The following is a 21131-nucleotide window of genomic DNA, read 5'->3' on the forward strand; positions in this document are numbered from 1 at the left end:
GTGCAATGAAATAGGGGAATGATCAGATATCACCATGTCCTCCATGGTCAAGCGCTGCACCTTTGGGAGCAACGAGCCAGACAGAAAGCAGTAATCAATCCTGGACCACGAGTCCTGTGCGTGGGAGTAATGACTAAACTCCCTCGCCTCGGGGTGCAGCACTCGCCATGCGTCCATGAGAGCAGTCCGGGTCGCCCACCCAGTCAAAAGAGAGTCACCTGATCGTCGTATAGGAGGGTGTGGTCGGTTGCTACGTCGATCCTCCAGGTCATGCATCACCGCATTAAAGTCACCAGCCACCACCTTCAAAGACACAGCGCTAGTGTCCAGTCGTCGTTCTAAACTGTCTAGAAAAGAGGAAGTATCATGGTTAGGACCATAAACATTAACAACGTCAATATCTGCCGAAGCTGTCCTGATAGTAGCAGAGCAAATGCGTCCCTCTTCGTCATTGGAAACCCGTAACACCTCCCCTTGAAAGGCCTTGTGAAATAATATCAAAACCCCCGCTTTGTGGTTCACCGCTGGTGAGCCTTCCACTCTCCCTACCCACCATTTGCACATACGGAAATAGTCAGATTTGTCAAGATGTGTCCCCTGGAGAAGGGCAATATCGACAGACATTCTTTTAAGGTGCCGTAGGACCATGCTTCGCTTCTGAGGGGATCTAAGACCCTTTACGTTCCAAGTAACAATGCGCATTTCTAGTATACTTAGATAGCCGTAAGAAAAGAAATAAAAACCCAAATAAGAAACTAAACTACTAAAACAAGCCTTACCCTCCTCCTCCCCCCCCCCCCCCCCCAACTATCCCGCAATAAGGGGATCAAACTTTCGCAGACACCAGGAATAAACCACTCCTTCCTGGATTCTCTCTGCCTATTAGACTTCCTCTATTCCCATACAAAAGAGACCCACCGGAGAGCCGCACCCCCTCCCCCCTGTGGAAAGGTATACAAGTAGAAAATGGATATCCACCCATCAGAACCACGGCAGTAAAATGACGGCTGTCATCCCCAAACGTCCCAATCCCTCTTGAGTTATACCCCGAGGAGACCATCCTTACCGTTACAATAAACATCCCGTGAAGGAGCATGCAATGTGTCAAACGGAAGGGTGTATGGCCCCCCATACCTCCCAGTGGCCCCTTCCTTCCCGTCTGAACCAGTACACGTACACTAAACGCCCCCAGTCTGGAAGTCCTGTTCCCAGTTCATTAAGCAAGGTATAAGGTGAAAGCCCTCAACCAACCCAATATAGTAACCGCAGAATGCAGAATAAGCAAGAGGTTAAATGTGTCATCATTTCCCCCCCCCCTCCCCCCCCCCCCCCCCCCCCCTAGACTCCCACTCCCCTAAACATAACCATAAAACAGCCAGGTAAGGAAATAAAGCATAAGATCATACAAAGAAAGGCCACCTTCCCCCCTCCCGCAACTTTGGAACCAGTGTCCAGTGTGACAGACCGAAGGACTCCAGGGGTGAAATCAAACGGTAATATAGGCCCCAATCAGAGGAACATGTCCACAACCCTCAGTAAAAGTTCCAAGGAAAAAGGACAACTCAGACAGTGAAAAAGTACCGTACAGTCCCGGTATTGTGCGTCAGTTCAACCTTGATCAGGCAGTGCCGGTCCCCTGTTCCTACTGCCTCTCGGAGAGAGCTGCCAATCCCGGGAATGTTGCGAGCAGTGCCATGAGTCCTCCTCAGGGCCCCGAGTCTTGTGAGGGTCCGGGGCGTCAATGCGATCCAGGCGAAGAGGGTCAGGTGGCAGTCGCAGTTGGTGTCCACCATTCCCTGGTGGGGAAGATGGTGTGCGAGTCGGTGAGTGAAGAAACGCCCGGAGAGCCGTCGATGCTTCCTCAGGGGTCTGGTAGGTAGATTGCGTGCCGTCCGGGTAGAAGACCTTCAATAGGGCCGGGTAGAGGAGAGCAAACCGCATACCCTTGCGATGTAGAGCGGTGCAGGTAGGGGCATATAATTTGCGCCGTTTAGAGACCTCCGCTTAGAAATCGCCAAAGATCAAAAGCCTCGCGCCATCAAATATCAAAGGACCCTTCCTTGAGCGGAATGCTCGCAGTATGGCGACCTTGTCAGTGAAATCCAGGTATTTGACAATTACCTGGCGGGGTCGGGGTCTGTTGTCAAGTGCTGTGTAGATTGCTCGTGAGCGGCACGCAGGTCAGGGCCAAGACGGTGGGCTCTCTCCACCTTGCAGGGCCGCGGCAGGCCCAGAGCCTTCGGTAAAGCAATTTCGCAGATATAGCCCAGGTCTCTGGATGGGACCGTCTCAGGAAACCCTACGATCCGCAGGTTGCTCCGTCTGGACCTGTTTTCCAGATCCTCAACCTTGTCACTGAGTCTTTTACATTCAGTCTCTAGAGTGAGAATTCGGCTCACCGCGTTAGAGGTGGTGTCTTCAGAAGAGCCCACCCGGTCTTCAATCTGCGCCATGCGGGTCTCATGCTGTGCTGCTTGCTGTTGCAATTGGGCCAGCGTCGTCTGGATAGTGGCAATGATGGCTTCCTGTACTTTAGGGGCAATCGATTTAGCCACTTCAGTCACCAATCTGGCATAGTCCAGCTGTGGGAGGGCAAAGTCTTCGCCCCCATCTATAGACCCCGTTTCAGAAGGGGACGGGGAAGTAGCGCGGCTGGAGGCGGGGGACGCCGCCATGATGCGCGTGCTGCCGCGGGAGCCCCCGGGTTTCTGCCTCCGTTTCTTGGAATCTGTGCGCCCCATAGGCAGCAGGAACTTGTCCATAGAGCTAGCCACCCGTAGTCTTGGCCAGAGAGGTTGCAGCCTCGGTGTTTGCGGGTAAATAGAGCCGTGGAACGGTGTGCGGGTCGGGAGCTAGCTCTCCGTGCGTCCTCACTGCATGGCGCCGGAACCGGAAGTCAGGATATATTTTTATCCTAGACATGCTTAGGCTAAGTCTCCATTTTTTTTTTTTTGCAAAACGCCAAGAAAAACGACAATTCTGCCGCATGGCGTTTTTTTTGTCCAAAAAACGCTGCGGCCAGATGTTAGCTGTAAATCGATGAGAAATCGCAAATTTCGAATTCCACTTGGCGTTTTTTCACTTTGGCGTTTTTTTTAATCCTTTTGGCGTTTTTTCACTTTTTTTGCGTTTTTTTCAGCTCATTGGCGTTTTGAAAAAAATGCTGTATGTCACTCAAACCGGCGTTTTTAGTCAAAATCATGGCATTTTGCTCCAATAGAAGTCTATGGGAGTGAGAAAACGCCAAGAAAAACCATATGTGGGGTTTAACTTTGGCGTTTTTGCAGGCGGTTTTTAATATTTTTTGGACTTTAGCGATCCAAAAAAGTGATGGAGATACCTGTTTTGAATAAAATTTCGTAGGGTACCATTAAAAAAAAAAAAAGATACAGTGGTGAAGGAAAAAATAGTATCTAACGAAATTTATATTTTTTATAAAAAACATTTTATTACTTTTTAAACAGGGATCAATTTATGTGTGCGGGAAAATAAAAAATGTAGCCGACAATTATAAAAATGTATTGTGTGTGTGTGTGTGTCTGTGTTTTTCACTTTTTTTTTCTTAATTTTTTAAATTTTTTTTAGTTAGTACTACTACTCCCAGCATGGAACACACTGATGGGAGTAGTACTACCTGTACTAATAGACAGATTGCCCATTGCGATTCTCCTTTATAATATATAGATGCGGCCGGCTGCTCTTCTATGGTCCCCTGCCCTGACGTATATTTACACGTATTCATATTTCCCGCAGAGCTGTGATTGGCCAGATGGTTCCAGCCAATCAAAGCTCTCTATGAGAAATAGGAACATGTGTGTGTATATATACGGCCGTGCAGGGGACCATAGAAGAGCGGCCGCCGCATCTATACATTATACAGGAGGATCACAGCCGGTGTCAGGAGGAGTGACGTCCGCCGTGATCTTTCCGTAACTGCAGCTACTACTACTACTCCCAACATGGAGCACACTCTTCCTCATGCTGGGAGCTGTAGTATCTGCATTAATAGACAGATCGCAGCGGGTGTCAGAAGTTACACTTGCTGTGATTTGTCTATTAATGCAGGTACTACAGCTCCCAGCATGGAGCAGAGTGTGCTCCATGTTGGGAGTAGTAGTACTTGCAGATAAGAACAGATCACAGCGGGTATCACTACTGACATCCGCTGTGATCGTCCTGTCTATAGCAGAGATGGTGCGGCTGTATACATCGCTCACATCCCTGCTCTGCACTATACTGCGGGCCGGCCACTCATTCATTCATCTTTTCCTCAGAGCTGTGATTGGCTGCAACCATCCGGCCAATCTCAGCTCTGGGCGGAAAATATGAATGAGTGACATAAATTTCAAATGACATCACTGGCCGGAGTATAGTGCGGAGAAGCAAGCGCTGTATAGACCCGCTCGCTTCTCTACTATATTATGGACGATCGCATCGGGTGTCGGGACTGAGACCCGGGGTGATATGTCTATAGTACAGGTACAACCACTCCCATCATAGAACAGTTTGTTCCATGCTAGGAATAGTAGTACTATATAAAAAAAATTTTAAACACACACACTTTATTAAAAATTTATAAAAATTGGGTTATAAAATACATACATTGCGTTTAATAAAAAATGTTCCATCACTGCTGCATCCTTTTTTTTTTCTTTTTTTTTTTTTTTTTTTGGTACCCAACAAATTTTGGGTACCAAGAAAAAATTCCAAGGTGCAATTTCCACATAAATGACAAAAACACCAGAAAAAACGCATGATGACGTACATTGCACTGCCGATTTTTCAGGCGTTTTTTTAATCCCTAAAAACGCAGGACAAAAAACCAAGTGGAGACTTAGCCTTAAAATGGCGGTCTGGGAAAATAAACGTACTCCTTATCAATGGTTCTTTCCACTGAACTTACCATTTAGCTGCTTATCCCGAGTGCTCCATCCTTTACTTTCGGAGACAAACTTGTGTTTGACTACCCGCTAAGTCAGTCATTACCTGAGATAGGACCCTGTCTCAGCCAGTGATTAGCTGAGTGGCCGTCACTTCTGCCCGTCATAGAAGGTGGGGGCCGGAGCACTCTGGTGAGTAGAGCAGTGAAAGGCAGGCCCCATACAGGAGACAGTGGTCAGACCCCCCACAATCAGACACTTATGCCTTATTTTGTCGATAGGGGATAAGTTTATTTTCCTGGAGTACCCCCTTTTTAAAGGGGTTTTCCAGAGAAAAAGAATTGATGCCCTATCCCACAGGATGTAATCACTAGCTGATTTCATTTGGGCTGTTAAAGTCAATAAGGCTCATGCCTGTAAGTTCAGCTTTACATCCACATCCCATTTTGACAGAATTCTAACGTATGCAAGGAACGTGTGAGCAAATTATGATGTTAACATGGCCAAACATCTAAAATGAACACTGCAGGAAACATTTCTGGCCAGATATGCCCAATAGAAATTCCACTTTACGCACATTCAGGCTGGGCTCACACATAGTATTTTGCCAAAACCTGGATTGGAACTGACACAGTGAAAACTTTTTTGTTTTGCACCTATTCCTGGTTTTGCCTAAAAATCCTAACCAAAATACTAGTGTGAACCCCTTTCGCCTATTTTTTTTTAAATTACTGTAATATATATAATTTTTTTTTTGTGGTTGTTCTTTATAGAATTACCTCATACCCACTATGGAACATGGACCAGACGTGGCAAAACGCTTCTTGAAAGAGCTTACAGACATTCAGGTAAGTTTCTTTACACAGGACAGGGCGATCACCTCAAGTGCCCTTTATTTGCGTTCACTATCACTGCTTGCCATTTGATTGACAGCCACTGTGCTGCAGGGGATGGAAATCCTGGGCATTTGAGGCAAATGACCCCACCCTGTGGGCAATTGCTGCTCAGCTCACAAGCAAAAGTCCCCAAATTTAAAGGTATGCCTGCAAAGGTGCTTTAACCTTGCATTGTGTTAAGTTACACTCTGTGAAACCATCTTACTGATTCCCTTTATTACTGGTATTCAAATTCATAGCTTCCCCTTTTTTTAAATCCTCTCTCTCCTTGCTCTTTTTTTTTCCACTTTCTCTGACCAGTTTAAAATTTGTAGAAAGTTAAAACCTTTTTGTTGTGATCACCAGAGGGCAGTATAACCCTTACTATTTTGAGCTGTAAATGACTTGGTGTCATGCAACTAACTACCCGATTTTAAAGCAGTGTTTTTGTTCTGTATTGATCACGGCATGGGAGGGGTTAATGGCGGACATCCGCGCGATCGCGGATGTCCGCCATTTCGGGCGGGTCCCCGGCTGCTGCTAGCAGCCGGAACCTGCCGTGTATGACGCGAGCACCCTTCCGATGCTTGCGGTCAAACACAGGACGTAAATGTACGTCCTGGTGCAAGAAGTCCCGCCAAACCAGGATGTACTTTTTACGTCCGTGGTCGTTAAGGCCTCTTTCACATTGCCGTCGGACTCCGCTATTCGGTATTCCGTCGGCAATCCAGCCAGAAGGACAGAACTTTGGCGGAAAAAAAATAGTGCAAGCTCTTTTTTTTTTTCCACTGCTAAAATCCTGTAAAACTGGAGATTTTCCTATCCTAGGTGACGTAAAGTTTTAATTTTAATAAAGACAAAACGCGAGTATTATGCTATAAACTTCTTTTACTGAACTCAGCAGCAAATAGATATTGTATGTATGAAAGAAAATGTTTTAATTTATAAGGTGTATATAAACATAGACCAGGTGCAACTTGGTATAATGTCCATAACAGTAACCAATCAGGTAACAGTATAGGTGATATCAGTAACTGACAAACGGGTAACTTCCTTCTTCTTTGCGATGGAATATCAGATGAAGGATCAACCGGCGTTAAATAACCGTAGATAAGAACTTATGAGAAAAGTTGAGAGAAGATAATTCATGATCTCCTATTGATAAAGGCTTGGTAGGAGGCGTTGAAAGGAGATGATCATTGTTGAACTGTAAAGAAAAATAAAGAATTACAGGGATGGGTTCAGGGAGGGATAATACTCGCGTCTTGTCTTTATTAAAATTCTAATTTTACTTCACCTGGGATAGGAACATTTCCAATTTTAAGGCAAGACAAGATGCTTCGTATTATGCTAGTTTAAAGCTAGTCATATAAATACAACATTTAATTGACAATATAGAATAGATAAAATGTTAGGTTATAACAATAGCATAGAAACGTGAGATTCTGGTCTAAAATTAAAGGTTGTGAAAGTAGAATTAGAAGACCAATTAGCTGCTTTCAATAGGTCTTAAAGTGATGCTCCTGAGTGAAAAAGTTTAGTGGAAACAGCACCCCTGATAGAATGGGCACTAAATTTAGAGATATCAATGCCAGCTAGATGCATGGTTTGTCTATCCCATCTAGCGAGAGGGGGTGAAGAAACAGGAGCATGAGGTTTGCAGAAGGAAATTAATAATTGTGAGGAAGAAGGAATCCTGAGAGATTATGTTCTGGATTCATAAGAACGGAGGCAACAAACCACACAGAGTTTTTCATGGTGTGGAAAAGAAGGATAAAAAATGGAATGAAGGTTCGTTTTAGTACGAGGATAGATGGAAAAAATAACTCCTTGGAGAGTAAATTGTCTGCATGAAGGCATACACGCCCAATGCCTCTGGATGCCAGCTGAAAAAGAGAGGGAGTTGAGTGTTGAGACGAGAAGCAAAGAGGTCTATATGGAGAGGACCCCATGATTGATTGATTGGTGAAGTTTCCAATCGCTGGAATCTGTTAGATAACAAGAGTATCAATCTGCTATAGAATTGGAAATCCCTGGAAGGTAGTCCGCTTTCAGGACAATGGGGGAGATTTATCAAAATTTGTGCAGAGGAAAAGTTGCCCATAGCAACCAATGAGATCCCTTCTTATATTTTTGACAAGCCCTCAGCAAAAGGAAAGAGGCAATCTTGATTGGTTGCTATGGGTGACTGGGCAACTTTTCCTCTGGATGGGTTTTGATAAATCTCCACATTATTCCTGTCTAGACAAAGTCTTTGACAAAGTCTGCAAGAAGTTTTGAATTCATACCTCCCAAATGAATGATGTATACGACAGCGGAGATGTTGTCCATGCGAAGGAGTATACAACAGTGGGAGGAATTTTGAAAACTGTAAGAGTCTGCCTCCTAATGGAATGTGTGGGGAAGAAGACAAAGTTAGACTTACCTGTAGGAGATCTGGAACGGGGGTACCCTCTTTGTCCTCGTGTGCGCCACGGTCTGCCTCTGTATGGAAAAAGGGGAGGGGGTATGGAGGAGGGTCCTGCAAATTTGTGTTTGAGATTGGGGAAAAGAGCCTTTGAACTGATACCTGGGTTGTGAAAAGCGGCCCCGTCCTCTTCCAGCCTTCCCCAAACACTTTTTTTTTCATAGAAACCTGAGCTTTGCTCAAGGATGAAAATAAGCCTTCTGCAGTGTCTAAATTGGTCAATTGGGGATCAATTTTCATCAGAATTGATTGTTTTTGTTCAGTAGATATAGAGGAGTTAGTGTTCCCAAAAAGTCAAATGGCTCGTTGAGCCCAGCCTCTGAGGGTCGCTGTATCAATTGGGGAATAAGAATTAGTTGCCTCTTCTGCCAAATCAAGGATTTTAGTGAGGGGTCCGAGGAGGTCCATGAGCTTGTTTTGGTAAGCCTTGAAGCTCCTATCGACCCCATTCTTTGGGTTTTTACCAGTTTTAAATAGAAATTTGTTGAGGAGAGGGTCCAATTCTGGAGTGGCAGAGGCATTGTATGGGAGAGTAGGGTGAGGGCATTCTGCTTTCAATTTATTATGGGGTGCCCAATCTAAGGGTTGTTTAGCCCATATAGATAAAAATTCAGCCACTTTGGCGTCAGGTAGCCATTCCCCAGAATGTGGATGACAAATTAGAGAGGGATAAAAGAAGGGTTCCTCAGTCACCCACAGTCATTTCCTCCTGAACATCAGGGTCATCATGGTCACTACCACTTTCCCCGAGGCATAAAGGATGTCCTCAACATCTCCAATATCAGAATCAAGAAATTAATCAGAAGAGGTATCTCGGAAGGAGTCGGGTTTTGCCCTGAAGGAAGATTTCCAAGCCCTAATGGGTTGTGCTTCCTCTTGGGCTGAGGGTAAAATGTGTGGTATATGTGAACCACTAGCAGTGTTAGAATCCTGTTTTGGATGTATTTTATGGGTCTTAGTAACATTTTGGTGAACTCCTGAAGAGATTTTATTCGTTTTTGAGGAGTATGGGCCCTCAGAAGTATGGCATTTTTTGGGGTTTTGTCTTACCTGGACCTTTTTGAGTCCTTTAGCTAGATTGGAGACTGACTCCTCAGGGGACCAAAATTGGTCTGAAGGAGTGAGAGGGGGTAATGCCCCAATATCTTGAGTATTTGTGCGACTTAGGGCCATAGTGATAGGAGTCCTGTAAAACTGAAATGGGGGATTGTACCGCAGATTGGACTGATCTTGTCACTGAATAATCTACCATCGATTGTAATTGGTCTTGGGAGGTGGAATCTTTGGTATTTGCTCTATTGTCTTCAGACATGGTAAATAGATATCAAATACTGTATAGGGAGATAGTATAAAGTACTGTGTAAAATAGTTAAATGGGCACTGTCATGAATTTTTTTTTTTTTATATGTAGTACTGATTGTTGCGTGGTGGGGTTCGGGGGAGCGGGATGTGCAGCAGGGTGCCTCCAGTTGTTTCCCCACTACAACTCCCAGCATGCTCTGACAGCCAATAGATGTCAGGGCAAGCTGGGAGTTGTAGTGGTGAAACAGCTGGAGGCACCCTGTATAGATGAACTTAGGGCGGAAGTCGGCCCCCCTAGCAGGCATCAGTGATGTCGTGCCTGCTGGGGAAGTCTGCCTGGTAAGTGAGCACACTACCAAGCAGACAAAAAGGCATATTTAATATAGTAAAAAAAAAAAAATTAAAGGCAGGGAGGGGGTTGGGGATAGATGGGCAATAGGCAGGGACAGAAAAAAAAAAAAAAAAGATGGTGGGAACTACTCTTTTTGAGGAAAATTTTAATATGAATAGATATAATATTGTAGAATTAAAGGGGTATTCCAGGCAAAACCTTTTTTTTTTTATATATATCAACTGGCTCCGGAAAGTTAAACAGATTTGTAAATTACTTCATTAAAAAATCTTAATCCTTCCAATAGTTATTAGCTTCTGAAGTTTTCTATCTAACTGCTCAATGATGAGCTGTGCATGATGGGAGAATATCCCCATAGGAACTGCACAGCTCCCGGGACGTGAGTCATCAGAGAGCAGTTAGACAGAAAACAACAACTCAACTTCAGAAGCTAATAACTATTGGAAGGATTAAGATTTTTTAATAGAAGTAATTTACAAATCTGTTTAACTTTCCGGAGCCAGTTGATATATAAAAAAAAAAGTTTTGGCCTGAAATACCCCTTTAACCCCTTCCCGACCTATGACATACCTGTACGTCATGGGTGGCAAGGTGTTCCCGACCCATGACATACAGGTACGTCATGGATATTACTGCCGCTACTCGCGGCATCCCGCAGCGCCCGGAAAGATGGTGGCTATCACTGATAGCCAGCCATCTTACCGTGCGACCACGGGGGGTTTCGTCCCCCACCCCACCCAGCGATCGCTGCTATCAGCTGGTCAAATCTGACTAGCTGATAGCAGCGTTTCGCTATGAAAATACTTAGCAGCGCGGTGTGTGAGTCCCGATCACGGGGATCGGGACACACACCGCTCTGCTAAGTGTCCCTGTCCCGTCCCCCGGCGTCACTTACCCGTCGGAGCGGTGTCCCGAGCGGTCCCGGCGTCCTCCGTGCGGTCCTGGCTGCGCTGCGTCCCGGAGGTGAGTTTCCGGCAGCAGTGCAGCATCTTCATTGGCAGCAGTGAGATCGCCGTAAAGCGATCTCACTGCTGCCTCTGAGAGTTTCAAAACTGCAACTCCCAGCATGCCCAGACAGCCTTTGGCTTTCTGGGCATGCTGGGAGTTGTAGTTTTGCAACATCTGGAGGTCCACAGTTTGGAGACCACTGTATAATGGTCTCCAATCTGTGCTCTTCCAGATGTTGCAAAACTACAAATCTCAGCATGCTCAGTCTGTCCAGGCATGCTGGGAGTTGTAGTTCTCTAACATCTGGAAGAGCACAGATTGGAGACCTTTATACAGTGGTCTCCAAACTGTGGACCTCCAGATGTTGCAAAACTACAACTCCCAGCATGCCCAGACTGCCCAGGCATGCTGGAAGTTGTAGTTCAGCAACATCTGATCCTTCAGATATTGCCGAACTACAACTTCCAGCATGCCTTGGCAGTCTGGGCATGCTGGGAGTTGTAGTTTTGCAACATCTGGAGGCACACTAGTTGGGAAACATTGTCCGTTTCCTACCTCAGTGCCTCCAGCTGTTGCAATTGTTGCAAAACTATAACTCTCAGCATGCACTGACAGACCATGCATGCTGGGAGTTGTAGTTTTGCAACAGCTGGAGGCACACTGGTTTGGAAACACTAAGTTTGGTTGCAAAACACTTGAAAGTTTATTACTTAACTTAGTGTTTCCAAACCAGTGTTCCTCCAGCTGTTGCAAAACTACAACTCCCAGCATGCACGGACAGCCAAAGGGCATGCTCGGAGTTTGCAACAGCTGGATGTTTGCCCCCTCCCCCCAATGTGAATGTACAGGGTACACTCACATGGGCGGAGGTTTACAGTGAGTGCTGCAAGTTTGAGATGGCGCAAATTTTGCGCTGCAGCTCAAACTTCCAGCGGCAAACTTGCTGTGAACCTCTGCCCATGTGACTGTACCCTAAAAACACTACACTACACTGACACTAACCTAAAATAAAAAGTAAAAAACACTACATATACACATACCCCTACACAGCCCCCCTCCCCCCAAAAAATGAAAAACGTCTGGTACGCTACTGTTTCCAAAACGGAGCCTCCAGCTGTTGCAAAATAATAACTCCCAGTATTGCCGGACAGCCATTGACTGTCCAGGCATGCTGGGAGTTTTGCAACAGCTGGAGGCACCCTGTTTGGGAATCACTGGCGTAGAATACCCCTATGTCCACCCCTATGCAAATCCCTAATTCAGGCCTCAAATGCGCATGGCGCTCTCTCACTTTGGAGCCCTGTCGTATTTCAGGGCAACAGTTTAGGGCCACATATGGGGTATCGCCGTACTCGGGAGAAATTGCCTTACAAATTTTGGGGGGCTTTTTCTTCTTTAACCCCTTATGAAAAGGTGAAGTTGGGGTCTACACCAGCATGTTAGTGTAAAAAAATAAATTTTTTACACTGACATGCTGGTGTTGCCCTATACTTTTCATTTTCACAAGAGGTAAAAGGGAAAAAAGACCCTCTAAATTTGTAACGCAATTTCTCCTGAGTACGGAGATACCCCATATGTGGGTGCAAAGTGCTCTGAGGGCGCACAACAAGGCCCAGAAGGGAGAGTGCACCATGTACATTTGAGGCGATTTGCACAGGGGTGGCTGATAGTTACAGCAGTTCTGACAAACGCAAAACAATAAATATCCATATGTGACCCCATTTTGGAAACTACACCCCTCACGGAATGTAATAAGGGGTGCAGTGAGCATTTACACCCCACTGGTGTATGACAGATTTTTGGAACAGTGGTCTGTGAAAATGAAAAATAAAATTTTTGATTTGCACAGTCCACCGTTTCAAATATCTGTCAAACGCCAGTGGGGTGTAAATGCTCACTGCACCCCTTATTACATTCCATGAGGGGTATAGTTTCCAAAATGGGGTCACATGTGGGGGGGTCCACTGTTCTGGCACCATAGGGGCTTCCTAAATGGGACATGCCCCCCAAAAACCCTTTCAGAAAAACTCACTCTCCAAAATCCCATTGTCGCTCCTTCCCTTCTGAGCCCTCTACTGCGCCCACCGAACATTTTACATACTCATATGAGGTATTTCCTTACTCGAGAGAAATTGGGTTACAAATTTTAGGGTGATTTCTCTCCTTTTACCCCTTGTAAAAATTAAAAAATTGGGTCTACAAGAAAATGCGAGTGTAAAAAATGAAGATTTAGAATTTTCTCCTTCACTTTGCTGCTATTCCTGTGAAACACCTAAAGGGTTAAAACACTTACTGAATGTCATTTTGAATACTTTGGGGGGTGCAGTTTTTATAATGGGGTCATTTATGGGGTATTTCTAATATGAAGATCCTTAAAATCCACTTCCAACCTGAACTGGGCCCTGAAAAATTAAGATTTTGAAAATCTTGAGAAAAATTGGAAAATTGCTGCGGAACTTTGAAGCCCTCTGATGTCTTCCAAAAGTAAAAACTTGTAAATTTTTTAATGCAAACACAAAGTAGACATATTGTATATGTGAATCAATATGTAATTTATTTGGAATATCCATTTTCCTTTCAAGCAGAGACTTTCAAAGTTAGAAAAATGCAAAATTTTCAAAATTTTCATGAAATTTTTAGATTTTTTACCAAGAAAGGATACAAATATCAGTGAAATTTTACCGATAAAATAAAGTAGAATATGTCACGAAAAAACAATCTCGGAATCAGAATGATAAGTAAAAGCATTCCAGAGTTATTAATGTTTAAAGTGACAGTGGTCAGATTTTCAAAAAATGCTCAGGTCATGAAGGTGAAAATGGGCTGGGTCATGAAGGGGTTAATGTTAAATGGGTAAATATATTTGTATATTTGTTAATAGACTATGTATAGATATTAAATAATGTGTGAATTAATAAAGGAAATTAATTAATTAGTTAAATAATGAATGAAAAAAACAATCAATTAATTAAATTAATAATTTATGAAGTAAATAAATAGTATCTCAAAAAATCAATAGTTAATCCCCAAAGGACTTTTTCAGAAAATGAATGCAGTGTACCATACACATATAGCCACCGGGTGGCAGTACAGGCTAAGAAATGAAGAATTACACTTAAAATGTAAGACGGAAGATAAGTAACTGTGTAAGGATATGTAGCGATACAGTAACACGTCCGCCGGCCTCGGACACTGAGGTGAATGTCAGAAGCCTGCGAAAATCTGACAGATCACCTCACTGTAAGAGGCGAGCGCTCGAGACAGGAAGATGGCATCTAGTGACGCAGGAAAAATAAAAGGAAGATTGGGAAAGGGTTACTGGAAGAAAATAAAAAATAAAAATGATGGGGAGACCTGTAAAAAGACTGGGTAAGTCAAAAATATGTTCGGATGAATAAGGATAGGGAAATAAGACAATATTTCCCTAAGGTAGAATAACAAAGGAAAATATCTCCGAAAATAAAGGGATAAAGAGCAAAATTGTAGAAAAGAAAAGGGGGAAAAAAGAGATAAATGAACTAATATTGTGTATATATAAATATATTTAACAAGGTGAAATATATATATAAGAAGAAAATTAAATAGAAGTGTAAATAAATGTAATGAAATAATAAATATGAAACAATAAAGGGTATAATTATGGAATAATTACTGATATCACCTATACTGTTACCTGATTGGTTACTGTTACGGACATCATACTAGGTTGCACCTGGTCTATATGTTTATATACACCTTATATGTTAAAAAAAAAAAAAATTCTTTTAATACATACAATATCTATTTGTTGCTGAGTTCAGTAAAAGAAGTTTATAGCATAATACTCGCGTCTTGTCTTTATTAAAATTAACATTTTCCGTCACCTAGCATAGGAAAATTTCCAATTTTACAGGATTTTCGCAGTGAAAAAAAAGTATATACACCTTATATGTTAAAAAAAATTATTTAATACATACAATATCTATTTGCTGATGAGTTCAGTAAAAGAAGTTTATGGCATAATACGAAGCGTCTTGTCTTGCCTTAAAATTACCGGATCACCGACTGACCCCATGTAAGTGAATTTGGTCTGTCATGACCCGGTAGTAGCTGTTTGCATCCAAACCGTTTTAGGGTCCAATCAGCTCCCAAAAAAAAAGAGCTGATTGGACCCTTAACGGGTTGGATGCAAACGGCCGTGTAAACCTAGCTTAACCCTATTTGGTAATTTGTAGGTCTGCTGTATATTGAATCTGCCCAATCTACTCAGGTTTAAAGAAAAATTGTCACCCGTTCACCTGCACTATAACCCGATACACCGGGTTATAGTGCGGGTGAACAGTAGACCGATGCAGGGTCTCGGACAGCTATATCTACCCTGCAGTCCGGAGCCCCGATCCCCCGAAGGTCCCCATCTTCCAACGCTGACTTTCGCTTTGAGGCGGGCCCGCCGGCTAGATTTAAATATTCGTAAGCGCTGGTCACATGAGCGCACAGTAGGCACGAGCTCTCACGTGATCAACACTTATGAATATTTAAATCCAGCCAGCGGGCCCGCCTCAAAGCGAAAGTCAGCGTTGGAAGATGGGGACCTTCGGGGGATCGGGGCTCCGGACTGCAGGGTAGATATAGCTGTCCGAGACCCTGCATCGGTCTACTGTTCACCCACACCATAACCCGGTGCATCAGGTTATAGTGCGGGTAAACGTTTTCCTTTAAAGTACTAGTGACCAAACCTGTCAAATATTTAGATTGCACCAGTTCTTAGTCCTGACAGTCCACTGCAATCGTGTGTTCTAAGCCGGTAAAGTGCAGGGCCGTCCTCCTGACTTCCTTGGCATCTGCTCAATTAGTCTATGGGGAAAAATGATCAAAACCTGTCCAGAGGAAAAGTCGCTCAGTTGCCCATAGCAACCAATCAGATTGCTTCTTTCATTTTAGAAAAGGCCTCTGAAAAATGAAAGAAGCAACTTTTCCACTGGACAGGTTTTGATAAATCTCCCCCTATGTGAATGATTCAGGGTTTGAGTAACAGCCAGGGAGTAAGGCGCACCCGGCTGCACTCTTTACCCAGCTGTAACTCATGATCGCAGCAGGTCTCAGTACTGAGTGCGGATATATCTACCTATCCCACGCGTCTGGAATAAGATTTGCTATCGACATGTAAGAATATCCACCACCAGGTCTACTATATTGGTCACTTTATAGTGATGTGACAGTGTCCTCTCACTAAGCAACGGTCCAAATAGCTACTCTGGTGAACTCCACAATTCATAGTCTGACAATGCTGATCATGATGGTGTATTTCTGCAGTCGTCTCACAATCTTCCCTTTGTCTCTTTCCAGTATGGCCGCACTCCCAGTGACTGGGGGTACCTTGTGTGATGCAGATGAGACCTCACCAAGACTTGTCCATTACAAACCTTTACAATCATCAACCTCTTGGATTTTATTTGTGTTTTTATTTAGGGTTCATCAAGAAATGGTAAAACAAAGAGCGTCTACCTCCAGCATCACAGTCTCTTCAAGCCTTTATTTTATAATTCTCCAATATGATGGACAAGTAGCCTCTTGTATTTTAATGTATTAAATTGTATTATGAGATTATTATCTTTTAGATGATCTAGAAATGCTGTGACTGTAGAGAAGTAGATGCCTTGATGGCGGTGCAGGCTATATTTTTTCTGATGTGTACTGTACATTCTGTAGCTAATACGTGTGGGCGATGCTACAGGAATACAACTTTAACCGATCTTCCTCGTTGCTGCTACGCACAAAGCTCTGCGTTCTCCTAGCAATATGATAAAGAACTGATGTCTTCTCAGTCTTATTTACACTCCGCTATTAAACTGCGCAAGTCACTTTCAATTGTATCTCTCCTATGTGTCATAGATCCTGGCTATTTATTGTTTTTTATACAAATTTGTGCAGGCTGTGATATATGAAAATTTACAAACTACCACTAGAGGAAATAACTGGAAGTATGTGTGTGTGTGTGTGTGTGTGTATGTGTATATGTATATGTGTATATGTGTATATATATATATATATATATATCACACACACACACACATATACTTCCAGTTATCTCCTCTAGTGGTATGTATATATATATATATATATATATATATATATAAAAAGCAAAATCATCGGTAGTTGCAGTATCTTGTAATACCTTTTTTATTGGACTAACAAGATTTTGTAAAATCTTGTTAGTCCAATAAAAAAGGTATTACAAGATACTGCAACTACCGATGATTTTGCTTTTTGCATCACTGGACTAATACGGCTACTCCTAACTAATCATATATATATATATATATATATATATATATTACAGACCAAAAGTTTGGACACACCTTCTCATTCAAAGAGTTTTCTTTATTTTCATGACTATGAAAATTGTAGGTTCACACTAACTAAAGAGCTACAAAGAAACTGGCTCACATGCGGTCCGCCCCAGGAAAGGAAGACCAAGAGTCACCTCTGCTGTGGAGGATAAGTTCATCCGAGTCACCAGCCTCAGAAATCACAGGTTAACAGCAGCTCAGATTAGAGACCAGGCCAATGCCACACAGAGTTCTAGCAGCAGACTCATCTCTAGAACAACTGTTAAGAGGAGACTGTGTGAATCAGGCCTTCATGGTAGAATATCTGCTAGGAAACCACTGCTAAGGACAGGCAACAAGCAGAAGAGACTTGTTTGGGCTAAAGAACACAAGGAATGGACATTAGACCAGTTGGGAATCTGTGCTTTGGACTGATGAGTCCAAATTTGAGATCTTTGGTTTCAACCACCGTGTCTTTGTGCAACGCAGAAAAGGTGAACGGATGGACTCTACGTGCCTGGTTCCCACCGTGAAGCATGGAGGAGGAGGTGTGATGGTGTGGAGTGCTTTGCTGGTGACACTGTTGGGGATTTATTCAAAATTGAAGGCATACTGAACCAGCATGGCTACAACAGCATCTTGCAGCGGCATACTATTCCATCCGGTTTGGGTTTAGTTGGACCATCGTTTATTTTTCAACAGGACAATGACCCCAAACACACCTCCAGGCTGTGCAAGGGCTATTTGACCAAGAAAGAGACATTTGGGGTGCTGCGCCAGATGACCTGGCCTCCACAGTCACCAGACCTGAACCCAATGAAGGCAAAAGGGCCAACAAGTGCTAAGCATCTCTGGGAACTCCTTCAAGACTGTTGGAAGACCATTTCAGGTGACTACCTCTTGAATCTCAACAAGAGAATGCCAAGAGTGTGCAAAGCAGTAATCAAAGCAAAAGGTGGCTACTTTGAAGAACCTAGAATATGACATATTTTCAGTTGTTTCACACCTTTTTGTTATGTATATAATTCCACATGTGTTAATTCATAGTTTTGATGCCTTCAGTGTGAATCTACAATTTTCATAGTCATGAAAATAAAGAAAACTCTTTGAATGAGAAGGTGTCCAAACTTTTGGTCTGTACTGTACATACACACAAATATACATACACACACTAAATAGTATTTGAGCCATGGGCTGATTTTACAAGTAGTCTCTCGCCAGTACCCTAACCAAAGGAAGATGTATAGGGACCTTGATTCAGATAACTTGTTTATGCCAGATCACACTGCAGACTCACACACATTCATGTTAACAATTAAGCCGTCTGAAAACAAAAACATGTTAATATGTCCTCCAGGCATAGTTGCAATAAAAGGATATACACTGATCCTTCAACTTACAATGGCCTCAACATACAATATTTTCAACATGCAGTGGTCTTTTCTGGACCATTGTAAATTGAAACCAGACTCAACATACAATACTACGGACAGAGGTTAATCCTGAAAATAACTGGCAAGTGAAAACTGGTGTGTTTTCATGCTGAGGTCTCAGCAGAGAGCACCGTGGTCAGACAGAAAAGCAACTTAAAATACAGAAGCTGATAAGTACTGGACAAGACTAAGATTTTTTAAATAGAAGTAATTTACAAATCCGTTTAACTTTCTAGCACCAGTTGATTTAAAAGGGGTATTCCAGGAAAACTTTTTTATATATATATCAACTGGCTCCAGAAAGTTAAACAGATTTGTAAATTACTTCTATTAAAAAATCTTAATCCTTTCAGTACTTATGAGCTTCTGAAGTTAAGGTTGTTCTTTTCTGTCCAAGTGCTCTCTGATGACACGTGTCTCGGGAAACGCCCAGTTTAGAAGCAAATCCCCATAGCAAACCTCTTCCAAACTGGGCGTTTCCCGAGACAGGTGTCATCAGAGAGCACAGAAAAGAACAACCTTAACTTCAGAAGCTCATAAGTACTGAATCTGTTTAACTTTCTGGAGCCAGTTGATATATATAAAACAGTTTTTTCCTGGAATACCCCTTTTAAATCATCTGGTGCTAGAAAGTTAAACAGATTTGTAAATTACTTTGATTTAAAAAATCTTAATCTTGTCCAGTATTTATCAGCTTCTGTATTTTAAGTTGCTTTTCTGTCTGACCACGGTGCTCTCTGCTGACACCTCAGTCCATGTCAGTAACTGTCCAGAATCAAAAGCGAATGACCAGGGAGTCAGGAGTTTGTCTGGAGCAGAGAGGAACCATCAAACAGCCAAGTAAAATCAATGGATTTATTGGATGCAACGTGTTTCGCTGCGCATGCGCAGCTTCATCAGGCATGACAAGGGGAGGCTGGTAACAGGTATATATACCTCCAGGAATTAACCATTAGAGTGCTTTTTGAAAAGAGTTGTTACATAGAATTACATATCTATATGACAATGTATGAAAAAAAAAATATATAAATAGATATAAATAAATGTATAAACAGAAATCACAAAAAAAGTAATAAGACAGCAATATGAAAGCACAATGCAATCCTATAAACATATGTATATAATTATAATTATCGCATGTGGTGTGAATGTAACACCACAAGCGACTCAAGAAGTCACACCGCTTAATCGCCGGTGCGGCATTCAACAACACAAGTTGGATATTATTTCAAAAAATTTATATGATATAAAGAGTTATGTCTATTGATTCAAGAGATAGAAAAATTATTATTTAATTGTATATCGCTGCCTTATTAAAAAATAAATGACAGTGCGATAAACCAAATCGCAACTGACCAAAAGGAAATGTATGAACACTACTTAGAGAATAAAATGAACTCAATTAACTAGTGCGGTATTGAATACAGCAACCGGCGAAAACGCAGGGTGTGAATATTCGTACAAAAATCCAAATTAACAAACAATATATAAATTAAAAATACAAAAGTATTTATATGTAGAAAAGAAAGAAAAATAGACAGAACTTAGATAATAAAACATAAGGAATAAATAAATACACAATGGGGCGCTCCAGGATGAACAGTACAGAAGGAACGAAGAAAAAATCAAGGTATATACATTCATTAAAACCTTGAGGGTGCAAAGTATGTAGTTTGTGAATCCAAAAGGATTCGCGATTGTTCAGTCTTTGTATTCTATTAGGTAAATGAATGGGGATAGTTTCTAAAATAATTAATTTTAAAGTTTGTGTTTTTTTGATGATGAAGAGTGAAGTGTCGGGACAAACTATGCAACAAAAAAACATGTTTTATGTTCCATCTGTGTTTGTTCATCCTGGAGCGCACCGTTTGTGTGGTACGACCAACGTATTGGCGGTCGCAACCACAGGTTAAAAGATAGATAGCAAAAGTGGTGTCGCAATTTAGTGAATCCTTAATTTTAAATGTTTGTTGTGTAAAAAAGGAAGAAAAAGTATCAGTTTGGACGATCCATTCACAACAGAGGCAGCGACTTTTTTTGCAAGGAAAACAATATGGTTTAATAGAACAGGAATTCTGTGGTATACGATATTCGGAAAATCTGCTGGGGGCTAATAAATTGCTGAGATTTTTGGAACGTCTGTAGGTGACATTAGGGACTGTAGGTGACATTAGGGACTGACATTAGGGACTGAATTGGTTTAGAATTTTATCATTTTGAATAATGGGCCAATTTTTAGTTAATAATTTTCTAATATTAGATGCCTCAATATTGAAATTCGTAACAAAATTATATCTAAAGGGGTTATGAAGCTGATTAGAACTGGATTTTTTAGAAATAGATGTAACCAAATCAGATTGTTTTTTATCTTTCACCTTCATATATGCCTTAGTAAGAAGCGATTTAGGATAGCCCTTTTGTATAAAGCGTTGTTTTAGAACCTCAGCTTGAGAGATAAAATCTGAATCAGAGGTGCAATTTCTACGAATTCGTAAATATTGGCCGAATGGCACCCCTCTTAGCCAGCTTGGATAATGTGCACTATCGAACTGTAAAAAAAACTGTT

The 21131-nt window shown here is 42.2% G+C and overlaps 1 protein-coding gene across 2 annotated transcripts in view; it reads left to right on the plus strand.

Moving 5' to 3' along the window:
• Positions 1 to 16694, plus strand: part of LOC130294551 (branched-chain-amino-acid aminotransferase, cytosolic-like) — an 85273-nt gene extending 68579 nt beyond the window's left edge. For both annotated transcript variants that reach the window (XM_056544531.1, XM_056544530.1), the window contains exons 10-11: positions 5654 to 5728; positions 16150 to 16694. In XM_056544531.1, coding sequence (XP_056400506.1) covers positions 5654 to 5728; positions 16150 to 16188 — 114 coding nt within the window. In that variant the 3' untranslated portion in view covers positions 16189 to 16694. The remainder of the gene's footprint in view (positions 1 to 5653; positions 5729 to 16149) is intronic.
• Positions 16695 to 21131: the final 4437 nt, after the last annotated feature.

The sequence above is a fragment of the Hyla sarda genome, chromosome 10 (genome assembly GCF_029499605.1).
Source record: "Hyla sarda isolate aHylSar1 chromosome 10, aHylSar1.hap1, whole genome shotgun sequence".
Classification (NCBI taxonomy): Eukaryota; Metazoa; Chordata; class Amphibia; order Anura; family Hylidae; genus Hyla; species Hyla sarda.